The following is a 24,624-nucleotide window of genomic DNA, read 5'->3' on the forward strand; positions in this document are numbered from 1 at the left end:
TGGCATCTTAACTTCGTCTGCATTGAAAGTGGAGTTCACCGATGCTGGGATTGTAAAGTTTGGTCACTTATGGAAGATCCCAGCTGGAACCCTTGGTGAGCGGGTGGATGTGAGGTCCACCAGAGTGATGGAGAGAGTGGTGGAGGAGGTACGGAGGTCCTTGTCTGTGTCGCAGAGAGCCTTCATTGAGTCTTGTACTCTATCTGACCAATGGGATGATGACAGTGAGCATGTTTTGCCGTCTCTGGAGGTTAAAGCAGCTGGTGAGGGATGGCAGGAGGAGAGTGGATCACTGCTGAACCCCAACACTCCAGTGTTGGGCTCCTTCCCTTCTTGTGGGAAGAAACAGATCTATCAAACTTGTGTGACGTTTATCAATAGGCGCTCCTTATTAGGAGTCGAGGTGGACTCAGGTGTTTGCTGCGGACGATGCCCCTGGGGGCAGCTGGAGGAGTTTGTATAAGTCTCCAGTGGAAAAAAGGATGGCAGACCTCCAGTGGAGGATCATACATGGAGCTTTAGCTACGAACAGACACAGAGCCCGCTTTGATCCAAGCACCGGTGAGGGATGTCCCTTTTGTAACCAAACTGAGACCGTAGAGCATCTGGTGGTAGCATGTTCTAGGTTATCAGGGATGTTTAAGGTTTTAGAACGGTGGGTTAGTGCACTGGGGGAGGCTTTTAACCTACCCATATTTGTTTTCAGGCCCAAGTACAGTGTCAGAAAAAACGGACAATATTGTTGATTAACTTTTTATTTGCATGTGCAAAACTAGCCATCTGGAAAACCAGGAAAAACCAGATGCTGGGACAGAGCTGGACTGATGCTGAGCGGAGCCTGAAGGGCCTGGTGGAAGCTCGCTTGAAGATCGGACACGCTTTTTATGAACTTTTTGGGAACCTGGACTTCTTTAGAGCGGTGTGGGGGATTGGGCAGGTGCTCTGTCTGCTGGATGGGCAGGGCTCCCTAAAGATCAACTTCTAATCTGGTTTATCAGTTTTCCTGATTTTATTAGTGGAAAACAAGTTACAGTCATTAACGCTGATTGTTGATTTGTAAAGAAAAATAAATAATTTAAGTCAAAGTCAAAAGTCTGTCTGTCTATCTATCTATCTATCTATCTATCTATCTATCTCTCTCTCTCTCTATCTCTCTATCTCTCTATCTATCTATCTATCTATCTATCTATCTCTCTATCTATCTATCTATCTATCTATCTCTCTCTCTCTCTCTATCTATCTCTCTCTCTCTCTCTCTCTCTCTCTATCTATCTATCTATCTATCTATCTATCTATCTATCTATCTATCTATCTATCTATCTATCTATCTATCTATCTATCTATCTATCTATCTATCTATCTATCTATCTATCTATCTATCTATCTATCTATCTATCTATCTATCTATCTATCTATCAATCATGGGCGGCACCAGGCGGTAGCTAGGGGTTGCTAAACAACCCCAAGATTGGGCTAAGCAACTGCTCAGCAACCCCAAATCTTGAACGCACCCCCACCACCACCACCCCACACCTCGCGTGCGCACCGTGCCAACATGCGCTGGCCTGGAGAGTAGCATGACCAGCTCTGTCTCGCATTTAAGACAGTCTCCCGTTTCGTGTTGAAATCTTCCATAAACTGCGAGGATAAAGCCGGAGCTGGCATCAAACCAGGAGGCCGTACATGTCAACTTTTCACTCTCTGTCCGGAGGGGTGGGGGGGTTGGTTCTTGTATTCATGATAATGTCCGGTGTTTCATCCAGAAGCAGGGATCAAATTATGGGGGAGCGCTCCAGGCAGCTGCGTTCTGCGCACGGCACATTCTCAAAGTGGCGCAACCAAAAAACTATAATTAACACATGACCGTTCATGTCCGTTTATATCCTCTGGTACTGTCGTTTAATCGTGCCTGACGCACTCGCTCATCATGTGCTGTGCTGATTTCACCTCACTGACGCAGCATCGAAACGTGCGCTCCGCTTTGCGGTCAGGAGATCCCTTTGATCTGCTCAAAAGTAACTTATAAGGTTAAAAAGTAAGAATCCAAGCAGCAGTTTTTCTGGAGAGTTTAGAGAACATACAGGAAGATGAGAGACAGACAGGGCAGGAAAATTGTTAAATAAAAACAAGAAAACAAAGAAAAATGTTTGATGTTTCACGTTTGATAAAAATGTTCACCTTTTTCTGTACTTCATTTTGTTGCCCTGGAATTTCATGTTGTAGCAACCCCCCCACCCCCCCCCCACCCACCCCCACCCCCAATAAGCGCCGACAGGGGACAGCAACCCCAAACACTGACCGAGCAACTGTACAGCAACTGCTGGTAAAATTTCCTGGAGCTGCCCATGCTATCTATCTATCTATCTATCTATCTATCTATCTATCTATCTATCTATCTATCTATCTATCTATCTATCTATCTATCTATCTATCTATCTATCTATCTATCTATCTATCTATCTATCTATCTATCTATCTATCTATCTATCTATCTATCTATCTATCTATCTATCTATCTCTATGTCTGTCTATCTCTGAGTTCACATTAATGAGTTATAATGCCGTTTTCTCCTTAGTTGTTTGTGTGTTTTGGGGCATAAAGCTCTAATAAATAGTAAGTAAACTGTACTGCCGCCTTTTTCTGACCACATTCCAGATCGGTAGGTGGCGATAATGCACCTAAAGTTGTTTCCTAACCGTCTTAAAACCACAACGAAGTCCACAACACTGCGCATGCGCCACTGTCATTCTGCACCGGACCTTGAGAAGAAGCTGTTGGTATGTTCTGGTTGGATTTAAATGTAAATGTTTGGTTTTACAGACAATGTGAGTGTAACAAAAAGCTGCTTTAAACGTTAGTCTGAGGTTGAGACACAAGAAACCTCTCCGGTACCGTAGTAAGGTAGTCTACCAGCTACAAACCCATCCGTCCTCTGCTTCGGACGCGTCTCATAATAAAATACTCCAGTAATATCTGTAGAACATTTCAAAGCTAGTCTGGTGTTATGGTAAAGCTGCAGCAGCTGCTTGTTTTCTTCATCAACTCTCCTGCTTTGTTTCTATTGCAGCTGTTAGCTAAACATGCTAAATAACACTTGAGGATCGGTCAGCTGTGGCTGAGTCATCGTGTTTGCTCCACATGGATCTGGACAGGATCAATACAGGTAGTGTGTGTGTGTGTGTGTGTGTGTGTGTGTGTGTGTGTGTGTGTGTGTGTGTCCCTAGACAGGCCCTTAACAAACACAAAACAACTTGTTTCTAAATTGCTGTGCGTTCATTTAGACAATTCTAACAAATCATACAACAAAATGTGCAAATTTCTTAAAGGCAAATAATTTTGGTAGGTTGGGCTACTTTCAAAGCAGCACTTGTTGTTGTCCCAGTAACTCAGGCCTCTGTGAAATAGCTCTCCCACTGTCCTAATGGGTGTGACCCCGTGAGGAAAGTTGACCATTGAGCAGTGTTGATGGTTTATCCCTTGGGTCCACATGGCAGGGGTGAGGAGTGAGCACCGCCTCACCCCTGCCAGTTGGTTATGTTCTGATGACATATAGAACTTGGGAGTGCAGGCTGCTGCCTGAGAGGTGGTTGGAGATGGAGTGTCTCCATGCTGCTTTGTTTTGGTCACTTATGTGCGTGAGGCGAGTGGTGTTGCGACGCTTCCTGGGGAGTTTGGCTCATGTGAAAAAAGGAAGGGACAATAACATGGGATTTAAAAGTTAAAATGATGATCAGGTTTATTTACAACTACAAAAAAATCATAAATCTTGCCTGTGGGGAATTAAAACAAAAGTACAAATAACTAGGGATGTCCCACTGGGCAAAAATTACTGGGTTCTGGACCAAAATAAGGATCTCCAAAGGTCCAAACTCTAAACTGGGTGGTTAAACCAAACTCATGGTGATATTTTAAACTAAACTGAAAACCCACAACACTCTAAATGTAATAAAAGGGAGATCTGCACCACAAAAAAGATGAACTCTAAACCAAAACGTAACAGCTTATCCAAATGCAAGAAGCTGTTAGCGAAGATGCTAACAGTAGCTTTACCAACGTTACGTTCAAGTTACCAAGTTTAAATAAACCAAAAATACCCAGCAGTAAACAGACCAGCAGGGAGAGACTGCTACCACCAAAACAGCTCTCCTAATGTCTGAAAGAAGCTCCTTTATGAAGGGAAAAACGCTCCCGGTGATTTTCTACATCTACGATAGAGACGGAGCAGTGCATCTGACCCCGGAAGTTGTTATCCGTTGCCTGGAGACAAAAGCGGGCAAAACAGGAAAGGAATCTAGTAGCGGACGGACATTGTTCCGGGTCTTCGGTATTTGGTGGAGATGTTAGTGAAGGCGGAGAAGAGGGCGAACTAGAGGAAAAACAGGCAGATTCCTCCTCTATTTACAAACTCCTGGGGATGCAACAAGTGGGAGTGGTGCGTCGACTACCGGATCTGACGTCGACAAATTTTTAGAATCGAGCCGTCGACGTCATCAAGGCTTCGCTACAGCCCTAGCAGTTAGCATGACTACAAATTAGATATCGACATGTCGCATATATACGTCACCACATAATCTCTTCTCCTCTAGTGTAGCTGCTACTTACCAAATGGTCAGATTTATGGTGGTTCTTTCCTCTTAAAGGAACGATTTTAAGTTTGCTGAACTTAAAGCCATTTTCCCTCAGTTTTCTCCATGTCTGGTTCAATTATTTCACTTTCGTGATGCGCTTTTGTAGTCCTGGACTTATTTTCACACGTGCAGCGATCATTTCGGCGTCTGCTCAAATTTTTTTGGTGAGCCATTGTAACAGCTGTAAGTGTGTGGTCTCTCTAAGACAGCCGAAGTTGCTTTTGTTGATAATGTCACAGTATGCGCCGCTACCTGCCCGCGCTTGCTGAACGTGGGAGAAGCGTGCTGCTGATGGACTTGGACTGAACTTTCTCTCCCTAACTCCAGTAATTATGGGTTGTATGAACTCTGCTTGTTTCATGTATGACTAGAATAGCAGCCGTTCAACCATGCATCATATGGTTGTTGAAGAGTGTGTGTTTATTAAAGGACAGACACTGTGGGTTTCCCCAGAACCGGAGTGGTTGCGAGTTATTCCATCCATCCATTTTCATCCGCTTATCCGGAGCTGGGTCGCGGGGCAGTAGCCTAAGGCGAGAGGCCCAGACTTCGCTCTCCCCAGCCACTTGAGCCAGCTCCCCCAGGGGAATCCCCAAGGCGTTCCCTGGCCAGTCAAACTCTCAATGGGAACGAGCCTGACTTACTGCCGGCAATGCGGACCAAGCTCTGACACCGGTCATACAGGGACCTAACAGCCCGTATCAGAGGGCCTGGTACCCCATACTCCCGGAGTACCCCCCACAGGGCCCCCCAAGAGACGCGGTCAAACGCCTTCTCCAAATCCACAAAACACATGTAGACTGGTTGGACAAATTTCCACGCACCCTCCAGGATCCTCCTAAGGGTATAGAGCTGGTCCAGTGTTCCATGGCCAGGACGAAAACCACATTGCTCCTCCTGAATCTGAGGTTCAACAATCTGACGGACCCTCCTCTCCAGAACCCCTGAATAGACCTTACCAGGGAGGCTCAGGAGTGTGATCCCCCTGTAGTTGGAACACACCCTGCGATCCCCCTTTTTAAATATGGGGACCACCACCCAGGTCTGCCAGTCCAGTGGGACTGCCCCCGATGTCCACGCGATATTGCATAGCCGCATCAGCCAACACAGCCCCACAACATCCAGAGCCTTAAGGAACTCCGGGCGGATCTCATCCACCCCTGGAGCCTTGCCACAGAGGAGCTTTTTAACCACCTCAGTGACCTCAGCACCAGAGATTTGAGAGGCCAAACCCAAAGTCCCCAGACTCTGCTTCTTCACTGAAATACATGTCGGTGGGATTGAGGAGGTCTTCGAAGTATTCTGCCCACCGATACACAACATCCTGAGTAGAGGTCAGCAGCGCTCCGTCCCCACTATAGATAGTGTTGGTAGCGCCCTGCTTTCACCCCAGAGGCGCCGGATGGTGGACCAGAATCTCCTCAAAGCCCTACGGAAGTCTTGTTCCATGGTCTCACCGAACTCCTCCCATGCCCGGGTTTTTGCCTTGACGAACACCCGAGCCACGTTCCGCTTGGATTGCCGGTACCCGTCAGCTGCCTCTGGAGTCCCACAGGCAAAAAAGGCCTGATAGGACTCTTTCTTCAGCTTGACAGCATGCCTAACCGCCTGTGTCCACCAGCGGGTTCGGGGGTTGCCACCACGACAGGCACCGACGATCCTGCGACCACAGCTCCGGTCGGCCGCCTCAACAATGGAGGCACGGAACAGGGTCTATTCAGACCCAATGTCCCCCGCCTCCCCCGGAACATTTTGGAAGTTCTGTCGGAGGTGGGAATTGAAGCTCCTTCTGACAGGAGACTCTGCCAGACATTCCCAGCAGACCCTCGCGATACGTTTGGGCCTGCCTGGTCTGAGCGGCATCCTCCCCCACCATATGAGCCAACTCACCACCAGGTAGTGGTCAGTTGACAGCTCCGCCCCTCTCTTCACCCGAGTGCCCAAGACATGCGGCCGCAGGTCAGATGAAACAACAACAAAGTCGATCATCGAGCTGCAGCCTAAGGTATCCTGGCGCCAAGAGCACATATGGGCACCTTTATGTCTGAGCATGGTGTTGATTATGGACAATCCATGACTGGCACAGAAGTCCAATTACAAAATACCACTCAAATTCAGATCAGGGGGGCCATTCCTCCCAACCACACCTCTCCAGGTCTCACTGACGTTGCCCACGTGAGCGTTAAAGTCCCCCAGCAGAACGAGGGAGTCACTGGAAGGAGCGCTTTCCAGCACCCTCTCCAAGGTCTTCAAAAAGGGTGGGTAGCCTGAACTGTAGTTTGGTGCATAAGCACAGACCACATCCCCCCACACGTAGGCGGAGAGATACTACCCTCTCATTCACTGGGGTAAACCCCAACGTACAGGCACCAAGATGGGGGAGCAACTAGTATACCCACCCCTGCTCGGCGCCCCTCAGTGGGAGCAACTCCAGAGTGGTAGAAAGTCCAACCCCTCTCAAGGAAACTGGTTCCAGAGCCAGAGCCATGCATTGAGGTGAGTCCGACTATATCTAGTCAGAACCTCTCAACCTCACACACCAACTCAGGCTCCTTCCCCACCAGAGAGGTGACATTCCATGTGCCAAGAGCCAGCTTCTGTAGCCGAGGATCAGACCGCCAAGGCCCTGCCCTCGACTACCACCCGTCACACACTGCACCCGACCCCTTTGGCCCCTCCCGTGAGTGGTGAGCCCATGGGAAGGGGGACCCACGTTTCCTCTTCAGGCTGTGCCCGGCCGGGCTCCATGGGTGAAAGCCTGGCCACCAGGTGCTCGCCAGCATGCCCCACCTCCAGGTCTGGCTCCAGAGGGGGGCCCCGGTGACCCACGTCCGGGCGAGGGAACACGGTTTCCATTTATATAATTCATCATAAGAGGTCTTCAGGCTGCTCTTTGTCTGATCCCTCACCTAGGACCTGTTTGCAATGGGTGGCCCTACCAGAGGCAGAAAGCCTCAGACAACTTGGCTCCTAGGATCATTGAGACACTCAAACCCCTCCACCATGGTAAGGTGGCAGCCCGAGTTATTCCCTGTCCGGTAAAGTGTTTCTACCGCTCCCTCTCGGCCATTGAACGCAGCCCAGATGTTACACCATGAGTGAGCCGCCTCAATTCTGGCAGGAAGTCAAACCCAAGACACTTAACCTGCTATGCCTGTTGGTGGTGGTCGTGGTCAGAGGGACTGGTATGACATTGATGATAAGACCATTTCATATTATGTCTTGCCTTGTTTCCAGCAGATGTTCAGTTGATGGTGCTGGTTAAAGACGAAGCACCTGAAGAATGGAGTGCTGCTGTGGACCAGAAGGACCCAAATTACCTCGACATAAAGGAGGAAGAGGAAGAACTCTGGACAAGTCTGAAGGGAGAGCAGCTCCATTTAAAGGAGGAGACTGATACTGCCAGGTTTCCATGTGCTGTAGCTTCTGTAAAGAGTGAGGGTGAAGATAAACCTCTGTTATCACAGCTTCATCAGCAGCAAACAGAAGACAGAGATGTTCCAACCAGCAGCTCGGCTGACCAGATGACAGCAGAAACTGGTGGAGGATCAGAAACTATCAGGAACCCAGATCTGAACCCTCATAAACATACATCTAATTCTTCAGAAGTGGAAGTTAGTGGAGATAATGAAGAGGATGTGGATTTAAATCTTGACTCTAGGCCTGAAACTGGAGGCAGAGACATGTACTGGAATGAGACCAGGGAGTTTGAGTCAGATGTTAAGACTGACAACAAATCCTTTAGCTGCTCTGAGTGTGGCAAACAATTTCTCGAAAAGCGGTCTCTCCATAAACATTTGAGAGTCACAGGTCATGTTGATTCATGCAGAAAAGTTCAGACAGAACTAAAATTGTTTAATTGTGACAACTGTGGACAAAGATTTAGTAAGAAATCAAATTTAAACAGACACATGAGTGTCCACACGGGAGTGAAGCCCTTTGCCTGTGAGTTCTGGGGACAAAGTTTTAGACAAAAGACACATTTAAAAAGACACATGAGAGTCCACACAGGACAGAAACCTTTTCACTGTGAACTTTGTAAACAAAAGTTTAGTCGTAAGTCAAATTTAAAAGTTCACATGAGAGTCCACACAGGACAGAAACCTTATGCGTGTGAGTTCTGTGGACAAAGATTTAGTCAACAGTCAATTTTAAAAAGTCACACAAGAGTCCACACAGGGCAGAAGTCTTATGCTTGCGAGCTCTGTGGACAAAGATTAAGTCGTAAATCAAATTTGGAAGTTCACATGAGAGTCCACACAGGACAGAAGCCTTTTGCCTGTGAGTTTTGTGAAAAAAGATTTAGCCAAAAGACACATTTAAACAAACACATGAGAATCCACACAGGACAGAAGCCCTATGCTTGTGAGCTTTGTGGACAAATGTTTGGACAAAAGACAGATTTAAACAGACACATGGGAGTCCACACAGAACAGAAGCCTTACGCTTGTGAGCACTGTGACCGAAGATTTAAACAAAAGAGAGATTTAAACAGACACATAAGAGTCCACACAGGACAGAAGCCTTATGCTTGTGAGCTCTGTGGACAAAGATTTGGACAAATGTCAGATTTAAACAGACACATGAGAGTCCATACAGAACAGAAGCCTTATGCTTGTGAGCTCTGTGGACAAAGATTTCGACAAAAGACGCATGTAAACCAACACATGAGAGTCCACACAGGACAGAAGCCTTATGCTTGTGAGCTCTGTGGACAAAGATTTGGACAAAAGACAGATTTAAACAGACACATGAAAGTCCATACAGGACAGAAACCTTATGTATGTGAGCTTTGTGGACAAACATTTAGTCGTAAATCAAACTTAAACAGCCACATGAGTGTCCATACAGGACTAACAGTACTAATTTAACTACAAAAGTATGAAACTAGGATTGGGACAATATTACATGTAACTTCTACCGTATCATGTTTAGTAACTGTAATTCTGGTTCCATTTTGTGACACGTAATTCTCGTTTTGTAACACAACTTTTGTTTAGTAACACGTAACTTTTGGTACGTAACATGAATCTTTCGTTTTGTAACTTGAAGAAAAAGGGTCAATGTACAAGTTTCAACTCACAACTCTCAAAACACACATCTTACTTTACAGTTACAAAACCTAAGTCAACAAGTAAAAAACATGTTGTCCCAATTCTAGCTTCTTTCCCAAAGAACCAATGACGGGCTTTGTCTCACCAGCCAACCACGAGTAGGGTTGTCACGGTGTGAAAATTTAACCTCACGGTTACTGTCACCAAAATTACCACGGTTTTCGGTATTATCGCAGTATTTTTTTAAACGTGTTACATTTTCATACAACTAAGTAAAGCCTGTATATAGGGCTGCCCGATTATGGCAAAAATAATAATCACGATTATGGTGACTGAAATTGAGATCACGATTATTTAGGACGATTTTTCTATTTATGTTGATTTTATTTGTTTTTATTCAGTCATAAAATTGCTCAGGGCACAATCAGGACAAAAATAAATAAGAAACAAGATGATCGCTAAAATAACTCCTGATTCCCAGTATAAAAAGACCAATATACTTATAGCTCATAGTCTATGACCCAAGGGCATAGACCTTGGTTTAACTCATTTAAGTCTAACCAGTACAGACCCAAATACCAATGTCTTGCACATACTGACAGCAAGAATTATACAGTGGCATTTATAACAAATAAATGCAAATAAATTGATGTTCACAAAATGTTGCATAACATTTATTTAGTCGTGTCAAGGTGCTGTAGGAGAATACACTAGCACCGTGTCCTCAGAGAGATTAGTTATTATTTATCAGCATGAGGAACTTACTTCTATCTATTTCTACCTTATTTATAAACTATTTATTTACAGGCCCATCAGTTAATGTAATAATTGTCCCAACCACAGCTGCACCCCCAACCCGGGCTCACAGCAATCGGGCCAAGCTGCACGTATGTTTAGCACGCCGCACGCGCACATTTAGCCGTTTTTAGCGGCTCAGGAGTCCACAGGTGTGGTGTGTGTGTCACTCACTCTGGTTAATCCAACAGGGAACCGGCTCTGAGAGCTGTTTCTTTAGCGACTGACACATCACTACATCATTCCCTTTCCTAATGTCCTGAAGAACGGTCCGGAGTGCAGGCGGAGTGTTTTGCTAACCTGCAGGAAATGTCGATGACAGTTATCCAGAAAGTAGCTAAGGGTTACCAGAGATTTTTCTGAGGTGTTCGTTAGGTACTTTTAAGATTTAAAAAGTCAAGAAGGGGGTCTGAAAAGCTACTAGAAATAGCGTCAAAGTCGCTAAATTGGCAACACTGTGGGAGGAGCGCTTCATTTGCAACTCAGGGCAGCGCAAGTGGGAGGAGCAAATAATCGGCTTGTTTTGTTTTTTAAAATCGTTCAAAACTCAGATCGTAATCGTGATTAAAATTCGATTAATTGAGCAGCCCTACCTGTATATCAGGAAAATATTGTCCTCAGTTTGTGTCTAAATTTTGCCTAAAATGTGTTATTTTGTAATTTTGTTGTTTATTTGTTTACATTTTTTCCCTTTAGTCTTTAAAATGCCAATATTTGCCCATAACTTCTTATTTTTTGTCTGTTTGATGTCATCATTTAAAAATATTAGATCAGATGATACTCAGTACTCAAGTAGCCTTCTAATCAGATACTTTTTTACCCTTACTTGAGTAATAAACCCTATATCAGGAAAATGTTGTCCTCGGTTTGTGTCCTTCCAGTGAGCTTTGCAGATGTGGGAAAATGTCATCAGGCAGTAATTGTTGTTAAATTCATAATTATTCTCGGAGAGAGACCAACTCTTATCTGTCCCTGGGAGCCCCGTAATGCATAGCGTCATTTCAACATGGGGGTGTACGCGACACGCTTCATATGCAGGTAGTGGCGCTGCGGCTGCTTTATATAGCGACTCGTTGCATTCTCCCTCAACCCAAATCCTCGGATCACACATTTTAGCTAAAATGCTAACGTTAGCTTGCCTTGCGTTGACTGTAGAGTTGTGGGTGATGGTCACGCAGGTGTGTCATGAGATTTGAAGCGTTGCTGCCTTTCACAGACACTTTTTCTGCACATGCTGCAAACAGGATAGCCGTCTTCTATCAACTGTCCCTCGGCATTCTACAAATTTCCAAAAAATGCCCGTACTTCCCACTTTGTCTTCTTTGAGGGATAAAAAATGTCCTCCTGAGCGCTGCCGTCTCCTCCTTTGGCCATTATTTCAGCTTTAGCTTCAAGAAAGTTTTGGTTGTAAACAACAAAGTGCGCATGTGCCGCCAGCAACTTCAACAGATACGGTGGCTGGTAAGGGTCACCGCACCTACACCGCAGCCACGGTAAACCTACCGAGATATATATATTTTAAAACAAGACGGTTATTATTATTGTCAACTTTTTCACCGGGGTATACTGCTACACCGGTTACAGTGACAACCCTAATCACGAGTCTTGGATTCCTATCCAATCATGGCAAGAGGGCAGAGGCCTGTTGTACTACTCACAACCAAACTTGCTTACATTTTTTCTCTTTACCAGTAAATCACAAACTATGATTTTTGGAACCTGATAATAGTCTAGACTCATCTTGTCCAGTTTTGAAATGTGTAGGTGTTGTAGTCTTTGCACATTTGCATTTTTTATATAATTTATAGAACACATTTTGTGTAAATAGGTCAAATGAAAATAAAACTGGGTATAAACAAAAAGGTGGCTATATCTTGATTGTGTCTGGACATGCAGGGAAGATCATTTTTTATTCTCTCATGAGACTTTGGCTCCCACGATGTGGATGGATCATCCTCTTGAGCTTTCTACATGGCTATTGTCTTCGGCATAACTTATTAGCTAAAACCTGTAAAATTGTACGTTACTGTCCTTTCATCTACTTGTGCGGCATACAGCACTGCATCTGTTAACCATGCTGATTATTTCATTTAGTTGCTATTTAGTGCACTTTACACAACTGTGGTCAACAGGGATTTGCCATCTTCTTGCTCTAGCCAGAAGCTGGGGGGTGGGGCTTGGGCCTGTAATGTCATATGTCAAGAGGTATATAGAACTTGGTCTTTATTCTTATAATGCCTAATGTGAGTGTAAATAGATTCTTTATTATACATTCATACTGGCCTGTAAGTGCACCAGGTCACTGCTAACATCTATCCTTCTCACCTTTTTCACCCTTGACCTGTTTTCATGTCTGAATAAAATAAAGACCCAGTCGGTGCAAAGCTACACATTTCTTTGTCCCTCCTTGTCACTGCAGACCAGTTACAGCAGGATGTAGATGATTCAAGTGTTACACTTTTTTTTGAATGCCTGGTCAATAGACCTCATTTAGATAAAGTTCTACCACATTTGAACAGTGTGACTTATGTCAGTATTGACTTGTGTTTTTGGTTATTTCAGGGTATCCATGGGGTATTGAAAAGTCCTAAATGTTTTTAAATGGATTTAAAGAGCAAGTCACTCCCAAATCAACTTTATTTTTGCTGATAAACGATATAAATGAGTGTCTAATTGTGCTGCAGACACGTGTAGTCAATAATTTGGCACTTTAGTGCATCTTAGTTAAAATATAAATATTGTGCCTAAAACTGTCAGTGTTGCGCCGTCGTCTGGTAAAAACTACACTGCATTTGAATTTTAATCTGCCACTGCTATTGGCTAAGATGTACACCATGATGTTAGCTGGTACATTATGATGTCACAATGGCCTTGTTCGAGTTGAGCTGCGCCCCGCCCTGAAAACAGACAAGAGCGGACGGAAGCAGCAGGGGGCGTGGCACGGCTGAAAGTCGTTTAAGTCGGACAGATTTCTCTACATGTGTAGCTCGCGGGTGACGACGGATGGAGATATCGCGTTAGAGTTCATGCTTTTTTAATTATTTTAATTCTGGTGCCTGTTAGCAGCTGAAACACGTCCTCACGTGCTTGTGGATATCATATATTGAGACCTGACTGTAATAATAAGTAAAGGTTATCAGCTGTAGCTTTAGTGTGCTCATAGGAAATGTGACCGAAGAACTCAAATCACATTCCTGTTTATGGCCCATATAGTTGTCATCTTCAACGTTACATGATTTACAGAATACATGTGACCAACTAACATTTTGCATTCAACCACTGGATGTTTGGATCAAAATGTGAACCAATCAGATCTTCGATCTGGTGAGAGCCAGGCGTTTCCCGTCATGCTCTAGGTTTTGCAGCCGGTGGAGAGCAACTGCAGCGCCTTGCTCCAAAATCTGCAGCCGCCTTGATCTCACGAGGTTATCGTTTCCTACGTATGCATGACGTCAGAGCAAGCCGGCGTCAAGTCGGACCGGCAAGCACTGCGCGCCGATCACCGGTGATCTAATCTGCGCAGAACTGGCTTATCTCGAACACGGCCATTGTCATTGTGAGCCTGTGTGTGTTTGTTGGCAGCTCCGCCCTCTTGGTCTGCCAGGCAACTGCATTTGTTGCATTTTTCAAACATGAAGTGGAAGGGGAATAAGACTCTGGTAGGGGGTGACTTGCTCTTGGAAAATTAAGACCCTTAAAAAGTATTCAATTATCAAATCAATGTAAAATCTTTAATTTGGTTATTGGTGTTTATAAAATAAGTTTGTATTAAAAAAAGATGTTTGAAAAATAATAAAATCCCACATGAATGGAGCTAGCCACAGAACCACCAACAGGAACCTCCTCAGTGATCAATTGCCTGTTTTTGTTCTAAAGCTCCGGTGACAGCTGAAGCACCTGCAGGACATGTGAATACACCCCAATGTGACCACGTCCACAGCAAAGACTTCAGCACCATCACCTGCCACATCCAACCTCGAAGCGGTGCTTGCGGGCACACCAACTGTTATGCTTTACCTTCTTCAGGGAGGGGATACCAGGGAGACAAGAAGGAACTTGTGTAAAGAAAACAAATTTATTAAAACATTAGAAGATAACACAAAACCAAGGGCTGGAAATCCTAACAGCAAAAAAAAACTAACACAGCCCATGAAACTGCTTCCAGAGAGTCCAGTGTTAGTACAAAATAAATCAAGAGGCTAACCCCGGCTTTCCACGGGAGCCGTCAGCAGCACGTCATAGCTGCTGATAGGAACCGCTGTGGTCAACAGAATCTTTTCCACTGGAGCCGTCAGCAGCGCGAGTCGGCCGCGTCTCAGGAGCAGCATGTCGCGGCCTTTACGCGCCGGTTCTATTTTCTACGCGCGACGCCTCTGAAACGGGTCAAGTTCGACATTTTTGGGGAAGGAAAGACAGGAAATGGGACGCTGAAACGAAGCGAAGCTCCCGAGATTTTCAGAATAAAGAACGTACTGCCTTCCAGTTGCTTTACTTAAAAAAAGTTACTAACTGTGTGGCCCCGTGAGAAGTTATCACCTAGCTAGCGGTCTTTGTTTTTCAGGTCCGTATTGGCGATTATAAAACGGACAGAACATAAAACACAAACCTTTTGGAGCCATGTTGTAATTTTCTCCTGCTTGTTGTTGTGTTTACTGACGAAGTCACTCGTGTGACTTCGTGCTCTGTCGGTGACAGCTGCTCCCCTGCTGCTTCGCGTCTCGTGGGAAGGGCCAAGCAGCAGCTTACGCGAGCAAGACGTGCTGCTGCAGTAACGTGCTGCTGACGGCTGCGGTGGAAAGAAGGGGTACGGCTCAGTTCTTTTAACTGGCAGCAACAAAAGAATACCTATCAGACCTAACCCCGGGTTTCCACAGGAGCCGTCAGCAGCACGTTACTGCAGCAGCACGTCTTGCTCGCGTAAGCTGCTGCTTGGCCCTTCCCACGAGACGCGAAGCAGCAGGGGAGCAGCAGTCACCGACAGAGCACGAAGTCACACGAGTGACTTCGTCAGTAAACACAACAACAAGCAGGAGAAAATTACAACATGGCTCCAAAAGGTTTGTGTTTTATGTTCTGTCCGTTTTATAATCGCCAATACGGACCTGAAAAACAAAGGAGACCACTAGCTAGGTGATAACTTCTCACGGGGCCGCACAGTTAGTAACCTTTTTTAAAGTAAAGCAACCGGAAGGCAGTACGTTCTTTATTCTGAAAATCTCGGGAGCTTCTCTCCATTTTCGCGTCCGATTTCCTGTCTTTCCTTCCCCAAAAATGTCAAACTTGACCCGTTTCAGAGGCGTCACACGTAGAAAATAGAACCGGCGCGTAAAGGCCGCGACATGCTGCTCCTGAGACGCGGCCGACTCGCGCTGCTGACGGCTCCAGTGGAAAAGGTTATGTTGACCACAGCGGTTCCTATCAGCAGCTATGACGTGCTGCTGCAGTAATGTGCTGCTGACGGCTCCTGTGGAAAGCCGGGGTTAGTGTCCAACAGGATGGTTCAAAAGAAAGAAAGAAGTGGGATGGATTAACTAAAAGACTCAGGGTTATTTCAAAAGCCTAAAGAGGCTTTCACCTTCTACATAATAATACAGCAACTTAACCACAAAAGAATCTCACATTCAAACAGTGGCCACTGTAGTCCTTTTACTATGAGTAATTACCGAACCTAAAGAGAGACTTCTTAAAAGCTACGGTATTATTTTCTTTCAAGATGTTCAAAATTCTAAACCCTGAAACCAGCCCAAAGGGAGTCTACTTGGTTACAAGTACCTCTCAGAGGGAAAGTTCCTCCAGCCTTTTATCCTTCCAGATCCAGGGAAAACGATTAGTCCAATTGCTACCGCCTGAAGAACCGTGGAAGGATCCACTAGTGATGAGGCTGCCGGTGCTCATTGTGGTTTCCATGGTTACTGGACAACAGCATGGAGGCAGCAATCTTGTATCTGGGTTGTCACTCCAAAAGAAAACAAAACAATGGGCAGAAAACTACCAAAGCAGGGGGCAAAACACTGACTAAACAGTTATCATAATAATACGACCAACCGTGGTAAAACCCAGGGGTCGTAACACCAACGCAGTGAGCTGAGGTGATTTGGTGTTTACACACTGCGGTTAGCCACAGCTCTCTGAACTCTGTGAACGCTGTGTTTCTCCAAAGGGTTCAAATAAGGCAACTGGACCAAAGAAGTCCAGTTGCCTTATTTGAACCCTTTGGATTGCCATGACCTGGATGACTGAGCATGTTCACTTATGGAAAAGATAAAATGAAATATATTTTGGGGTTTGGATTAACACCCTTTTTTAAGCAGCAGCTTCTAGACTGCATCAACAAAGCTGAACACTGTTTAGATGTTTGATGAGTCTCTGAACCAGACAACAAAAACGAAGCAGCTTGATGTCCCCGTGCATTTCTGGCGTTTTTGACATTTGCAGTATGCTGAAGGTGTCGAGCAGAAGAAACTCCCAACCCCAGGAACAGCCTCATGTGACTGTATTAAGATGGCACAAGGTTATCCACAAAAATAAACAATAATGAACAAGAGTCTGCTTCTAGACCTGTAGAAAGAGAAGGAATAGAAAAAAATGGGACACACAACAATACAACAGGAGCAAGCTATCGCTGCGTCAACTTGAAGAAATATACAATCAGAATTGTTTAAGTAAACAATCACATGATAATAATTCATAGTGCATTTAGTGGCAACGACAGCCTTAAGACATGTGTTGAACGTGCCCAAGCCCATACTTTTGAGAGCACCATGTGAGCAGCTGTGTGTGTACATGCGCTTGTATATGTAAGGTTTCTCTATAAAAGCGTCCAATAGAGAGTGTGAGGGACCACAGATCTGCCCCCCAAAGATGTGTAACGGCATGAAGGTTCTCTGATTTGTGCCAAAGTTAACTGCTTAAAAGCTTCATCTGCAGTTTTGTTTCTTGTGCAATTTATGGGTTTTTCTTAACTGGAGACCTATTTGCATTCCTGCTACACAATCCAACAAACTCTGGAGAAGAGAAGAAGTACATTATGTAAAACAGGTGCTATGGAAATGACTTATTTGTGTTTACAGCACAAACTGTTGACCATTTATTGGTTAATATTTGTGTGTGTGTGTGTGTGTGTGTGTGTGTGTGTGTGTGTGGTGTGTTTGATAGCATGTTAGAGCATGTTGTAGACGAGAAAAATAGAACTTTATAAGAACTTCAAATGACTGAATATTTAAAGACTGTCTCCTCAGACTCAAGGCCAGAGCCATTTTGTCCCCAGTCCTCGTCTCCAGTACTCTGAGAGACCTGGACCTGAGTACCAACAACCTGCAGGACTCAGGAGTGACGCTGCTGTCTTCTGGACTGAAGAGTCAACTCTGTAAACTGGAAACATTCAGGTCAGATCAGCTTTCTCTACTTTTAAAACACAGAGTGGTGTGAAAAGATCAGAAGAGCGACAACTTTCTTTACTTTTCTCAATAACCAGTTCATTTTGGTCATGAAACAAATGAAGATGGGCTTTAATGCACGTTACTCAACAGAACACACTCTGTGTTCACACCATCGACATACATACGGTTCACACAGGAGACATTCCTACAGACGTACAAGAAGAACAGATTATATAGACAAGTGCTGCCGCCTTGGGGTGACACTATTACATCAGTGACAGTAGCAGCTGTTACAAGGTATCAGACTACCTGTCTGGATCATCAGAATCACACCACAAGCAGGCATACGAAGTGTGTGTGTGTGTGTGTGTGTGTGTGTGTGTGTGTGTGTGTGTGTGTGTGTGTGTGTGTGTGTGTGTGTGTGATTTAGGTTTAACACTTAGTAGGCACAGATCAAATAAATGTGTGTGTGTGTGTGTGTCTGGCCATCTTTGTAAGTGCATTTTTTGTGCTCAAAGGACTTTAACAGTGCGTATTTTAGAAAATATGACATCACACAAAAACCACAAAGTGCGCAAGAATTATTTTTATGCCTATAGAGCTCCGGACCCCACGTGACTCTCAGTTAGTAGACGCCATATTGGCAGGTAAAAGAAGCTAAACAAGCACGGATCGTAAACATGAACGTGAACGGGATCGGCTTGGATTTTACTTCGTCGGAGTTTACTTCACACTTTTCATTTTATATAGTCAGAAATTAAATAGACTAAACATCTCCGACCCTTACCGTGCCCCTGGGATACTTTTTAAAAACGCCAGAAGCTGTCGGAGCGGACTTCTTACGGGACCTGGCCGGGGAACCCCTTGGGATTCCCCCGGAGGAGCTGGCTCAGGTGGCTGGGGAGAGGGAAGTCTGGGACTCTCGACGCTACTGCCCCCGCAACCCGACTCCGGATAAGCGGATGAAAATGGATGGATGGATGGACAAAAAACAAAGATTTACACGTAAGTAGTTTAAATAGAGTGCTGTGCTGTTTGAATGTATAAACTGAACGCCAAGAGAAATCACTAGTTTGATTGTTTCCCGTGAATAAAATAAATATGTCAGGCAGGAGCGTCTCAGGATCTGTCTGAGATCTGTCTCGGTGAGACGGATAATAGCAATCCAAAGTGCTTTTTATGAGTGATCTGACAATTGATCAACCATTGCTTAAAAATTAAATACAGCTTAGCTGGTTAATTGCTGTGATCATAAAACACGTAAACGGCAGCACGCAGAAATCACGAGGAAATGTTTTACGTGATGTTTACTTGCTGCTATGAGTAATAAGACAGAAAAAGCCACGCCAAAATAAGTTTAGGAAGCCCACTAAGAATCGTAATAAAAGCATTTAAAATAAATACCACACACAGTTGAGGAAACGTTGGTTTAAGTACCTGATATGAAGCGGTCGCTGCATAAGTGAAAACCTTTACTCTCGGGATCCCACAGTTTCATTTTCGCCCGGTCACTAGCGCGTTTTATTACAATCATCCAACATTTGCGGCGCTCCGGATCTTGGGGAATCCTGTAGATGGCTCATTCCTTATGTCGTCCGCGACTGTTCTGCATCCTGGGACACAACAGGAATCTACCATATTTCCTCTCTGATTGAGTTTTCTGACAATAACAAATAGTCCAGCTGCCGGCTTCTACCTGCCAATATGGCGCCGTTTCGATTTGAACTGTTGCATGCCGGGAGAAGTGACGTCAACTCCCGGAGCCCTATTTGTGACACTCCAAGGCTGTGACAATTTACCCACAAAAAAGGTCATCTGGACATAACACACAAAAAATTATTTGATTTTTTTTTTCATTTTTGTTCAGTTTTCAAACGTCTGGTTTTGATAATAAACCTGGCAATGAAGGGGTTAAATCTGAGAAACACACACATATTTTATTATATGTTGTTAGGGCTGAAGCCAAGGATGAAATTCATGTAAAAAAAATTGGGACTTATGAAATATTATATAATACCTGTATTTCTATGGGAAGCTTTGTAAGTGCTTTTTTTTTTTTTTTTTTTTTTTTTTTTTGCTCAAATGACTTTAACGTTAGAAAATTTAAACATTGGGTAAGGGTTAAACATATTTGAACATTTTTATCATAACATAATTTCAACAAAATAAAATGTAATTATTATTATGTCCAAGGGGAGCAGGAAGAAGCATAAGCTTCTTTTAGCTTCCTGCCCCTTTTCCCATTTGTTCAAAAATCAAAAGGAACAATGTTGTTTGCGTTAATTCATCATGAAATTCTCTATAATCATCTATAGCCAAATGTCCCATTTACACCATTACATACAAAATAGTTCCGCATACCTTGTCCATTTACCCACCACACACAGCGATTAACATTCCCTACTACACATGCTTACAACACACCCCATTTTTTTTACACACTTATATATACAATTATATTAACACCCCTACATCAATGATTGGATCTTGTTGAGTCAAAATCCCTCTTCCTCCCTGTACCTCACGAAGACCATATTTTTATACCACTTTCTAAACTGGGTCATACTTGGACATTGCTTTAAATTTCTATGTAATCCATTCCATAATTTTACCCCACAAACAGAGATGCACTGACTTTTTACTGTTGTTCGCACCGATGGGTATTTTAAATTCCACTCCTCTCTCAAATTGTATCATTTATCTCTATATGAGAAATACTTTTGTATGTTACCAGGAAGTAGTTTGTCATTAGCTTTATATATTATTTGTAATGTCGGAAATTGAACAAGGTCAGTAAACTTTAATACTCAAAAACAGGTTGTTAGCATGATCTCAATAGCCAGCTTTATTAATAATCCTGATGGCTTTCTTCTGTAATATTATTATTGATGATGTAGTTTTATAAGTGTTGCCCCAGACCTCTGCACAATAATTCAAATATGGTTGCACCAGCGCAAAGTATGACATGTGAAGTATATTGTTATCCGGGAAATGTTTAACTTTGTTTAATATGGAAATACTTCTTACAGTTTTGTTGTGAATATGTTTTATATGTTGTTTCCAACTTATTTTATCATTCATTAACAATCCGCCATTTTGAGTGACCCAACTCGTAGCTCGACCGGCCATCTTGGGCAGGTCAACAGTGAGTGATATTTGTGGCATTACTTAACAGTTTTGCCCCAAATATTCATTCGAAAACCAAGCTTCCCTGTAACTAATCCTTTAATAAGTCTACAGGTAAGAGTTGTTTCTGGGTAAGATTAGTAAATTAAAGAACTCATAACTAATTGGAAGATGGGCCCAGAGGAAACAATGCAATTACCATCACAACTTCCGGCTGCGATGAAAGGCTATTTCCTAACGATGATGAATGAGATGAGGAACATGATCTGCACTCTTCAACAGGATGTCGAGGACGTCAAACATTTTGTGTGCGATTTTCAGTTGACACGGGCAGCAACCCCGTGTTTGGCCGAAAAGCCGCCAGATGAAACGAGGATGCTGCAGGCTGATGTTTTGAAAGGTTCTGACTCACAGGAAAACACATACATTTCGCCGATCATTCCATCCGTGGTGATGATAGAGAACACACCCGTGGACGACGGCTCAGGTACAGCTGTCGCCGTGGCTGACAAAATACTGCTGGCACCTATGGACGTGCAAAAGGGGACTGGTAGACCCACAGTAAGGGTCACTGTACAACAGGGACATTGCTGTGACGCCTTGATAGACACGGATTCGGACATTACGATCATGAGCAAAGGTTTTTATAACGGCATCTGCGAGAATAGTGGGGAGGGCCTGCCCCCCACACCCATTCCGTGCTTGTTAACTGTCACCGATTTCTTTGGGGTTCCAGTGATCTTGTCTTCGAAGACTGTGCTCCAGGTCTCGATAGGGCCCATGAGCTTCAAACACCCCGTCTACATCGGTGAGATTATGAGCATGCCCATGCTCATAGGTATGGACTGTCTCCAGCGCCTTGACTCTTTCATTGGCTACGAGTCCAGAGAACTGTTTGCATGTGTGAGAAGGCCTAAACTGTACAATCCGCCGCCTGACACTGACTCACACTGTCTAGTGGTAAGTGTTCAGGAAGGGGGCGAGACTGTGGGCTCACTGCCACGCTCAAAGCCACCGGAGAAGCCCCCTGAAGTTCTGTCCCAGATTGAAAGAGTCGTAGACCAAGCGGATGCTCTTACCAACGAGGTCGAGCGAGACAAACTACGACAACTTTTGCTAAAGTACAAAGATTTTCTTTCACTTGACTCCTTGGACTGTGGTCTAACCACTATCCATGAAGTCAGGATTCCTACACCGCCACATGCCCCGCCGACTTTTGTGCGGCAATACAAGATTCCCCTGGCATCCCAAAGACCAGTCCAGGAAATCATTGACAGCCTCTTGGCTAAAGGGATCATTCGACCCTGCAACAGCACCTACTCGGCTCCGTGCTTGGCGCTCCCTGATTGTGACAAGGAGTTCCAACTTGAGGTTGGTTTCTCGGCTCACTGTTTGAGTGCTGGTCTTTACCAAGTTCATGACTGCGACAGGCGTGTGGTAGCCTATGCTAGTAAGCTCTTGTCTGGGCCTGAGTTGAAGTACTTGGACAGTGAAAAGGCTTTGCTTTCCACCATGTGGGCGGTTAAATACTTTGCTAACTACATTGGCGGCCAGAAAATCATCATTGAGACACAGCACCAGCCAGTGACCTTCCTTAACAGTCAGCGCATCAGAGATGGTGTGGTGACCAACGCGCGAATCGCGTCATGGCTGTTGGCTCTTCAAAGCTTCGACATTGAGGTGCGCTACGCCCAGAACCGGGTTAGCCCTCTTGGCATGGGTTTGGCTGCGTGCCAACACTGCTCGGACGACGCCATTGCGTCAGTCCCGCCAGCCAGCCCTCCTCAGACTCTTCTAAACCATGACCACCACTACTTTGACCAGTCTATCTGTGTGGACTTGCCGACCGTGTACGTCGATACGAGCGAACAATACTTGCAGGACCTGAAAACCCACCTGCCTGCAGCATTCTCGTTCGCACAGGTAACTCTGGAGAAGTCGGCTGAAGGCAGGAAATCTGATTACGATAAGAAGGCCTCACATTGCGAACTCGACGTAGGTGATGAGGCCTGGTACTACATTTTCGATCCCAAAACGGGTGACAATAAGGCGAACTCGGGGAAGCTGGCTAAGAAACTTTTGCCCAAATGGTCAGGTCCATAGCTGATAACAGATAAGCTCTCTCCGGTCGTGTATCAGATCAAGATTACCTGCAAAAACAAGGTGCCCATCTACAAATGGGTCCACAGGGACCATATCAAACTGTACAAGGGTTCCACAGATTTGGTCGATGACAACAACAACAATTTACCGACTTCGAAAGGGGGGTGATAAATGCGCCTCGTTGGTTCCACGATTTCGATCTCAGGTTTCACAAGTTTGTATGATTGTGTATGTGCATGGTTGTCTTTCATATGTAGTGTAATGGTTTATGGCTCTTTTATGAAAGAGGAACCATCCTACATATTAATTTGAGATATTAATTTTTAATAAATTAATAACCAAATTTTATAGAAATAAGAAGACTCAAAGGTTGTTTTCATCGATAAACTGACGATCATATCCGTGTGTCTGTGTTTCAGTTCAATGAAGAGACAAGTTTGAAAGTTAAGAATTTTAATTCTTCAATTTAAACTAACGATTTGAAATGACAATCATAGGAGAAATAATCAACATTGGCAACCTTGTTGGACAATCTTTAACAGTTGATATTTTAAGCTTGCACAAATAGACCTTGTGTTGGATGTGTTAAGATTTGAGATGCAAGGTCCCAGTCTTAGGGCAGATTACTAACTTTGTTTGACTATTTTCTTTACCTTCTGTTTCGTATGACTCATTGTATAGATTATACCATCATAGGCCCCATCTTGTATGCTCATCTTTTTTCTTTACGTGCTTTTCGCTTTGTTTATTTTAAGCCTCCGTTTTGCAAATACGCAAATGCCATCTAGCAAGCTGGCTGACAAGCACACACGTTTGCAGTTTGAGGAACTGCCTGATTGGTAAGAAGTTGGTACATATTTAGCTCTCCAGCTATGAAAACAGGTCTTAATGGTTTTTATTTTTTATTAACTACAGGAATGAGGCAGTGGGAAGCAGTGAATAACTACTGTTAACTCCAGCTGACACAGAAATGCTGTTTTGTTTTTGCTTTGCCTAGATTTGTTTTGTTTTTCTTCACTTTACTTGGAGCTCCTTTGCTTGCCGTATTGAGCTGCAGGAACCGTGGGAACAAAAGGAGCTCTGACTGACACTTGACCATGGGTCACATTAGGTGGGGTCTGGTCCGGTTCTGTGTTGCTGCCTTGTGGCAGGTATCTGAATGGGCCATAAGTGGGTGTTGAGCAGTGTCGGGAGTAACGACGTTTAAGTATAACAGCGAGTAAATCCGCTCACCTGTTCACCGCTCAGACGTCACGATCTTCTACCTTCCTAGATCATCCAGCTGTAACCTGTTCCTGATCATGTGTTTAGTCCCGCTGTAACACTGACGCATCAGTCTCAGACAACATGGAGCTCAGGTGTTAGTAGTGTGTGTTTATCACCTAGCTCGAGCTCTTCTGGGTTTGGTTCTGACCCAAGTTAGTACATGTAAGTCCTCCATCAGGTTTGTGCCTCTTCTAGTGTCATTTTAAATTATTTTTATTTATTTATGTAACCATTACTAGATTAGCAGCAACAGTAATGCTACCAATAACACA

General features: G+C 44.3%; 1 protein-coding gene across 2 annotated transcripts; it reads left to right on the top strand.

Moving 5' to 3' along the window:
* The first annotated feature begins 2,690 nt into the window (after nt 1-2,690).
* On the top strand, nt 2,691-12,866 carry LOC107397211 (zinc finger protein 235). 2 transcript variants are annotated; one of them, XM_070548137.1, is made up of 3 exons: nt 2,691-2,778; nt 3,069-3,164; nt 7,867-12,866. In XM_070548137.1, the coding sequence occupies exons 2-3, from the start codon at nt 3,140-3,142 to the stop codon at nt 9,498-9,500; spliced, it is 1,659 nt and encodes a 552-aa protein (XP_070404238.1). In that variant the 5' UTR covers nt 2,691-2,778; nt 3,069-3,139; the 3' UTR covers nt 9,501-12,866. The 2 variants fall into 2 exon arrangements, with proteins under 2 accessions (XP_070404238.1, XP_070404239.1); XM_070548138.1 differs by having other exon boundaries at nt 7,870-12,866.
* Nucleotides 12,867-24,624: the final 11,758 nt, after the last annotated feature.

This window comes from Nothobranchius furzeri, chromosome 2, assembly GCF_043380555.1.
Source record: "Nothobranchius furzeri strain GRZ-AD chromosome 2, NfurGRZ-RIMD1, whole genome shotgun sequence".
Classification (NCBI taxonomy): domain Eukaryota; kingdom Metazoa; phylum Chordata; class Actinopteri; order Cyprinodontiformes; family Nothobranchiidae; genus Nothobranchius; species Nothobranchius furzeri.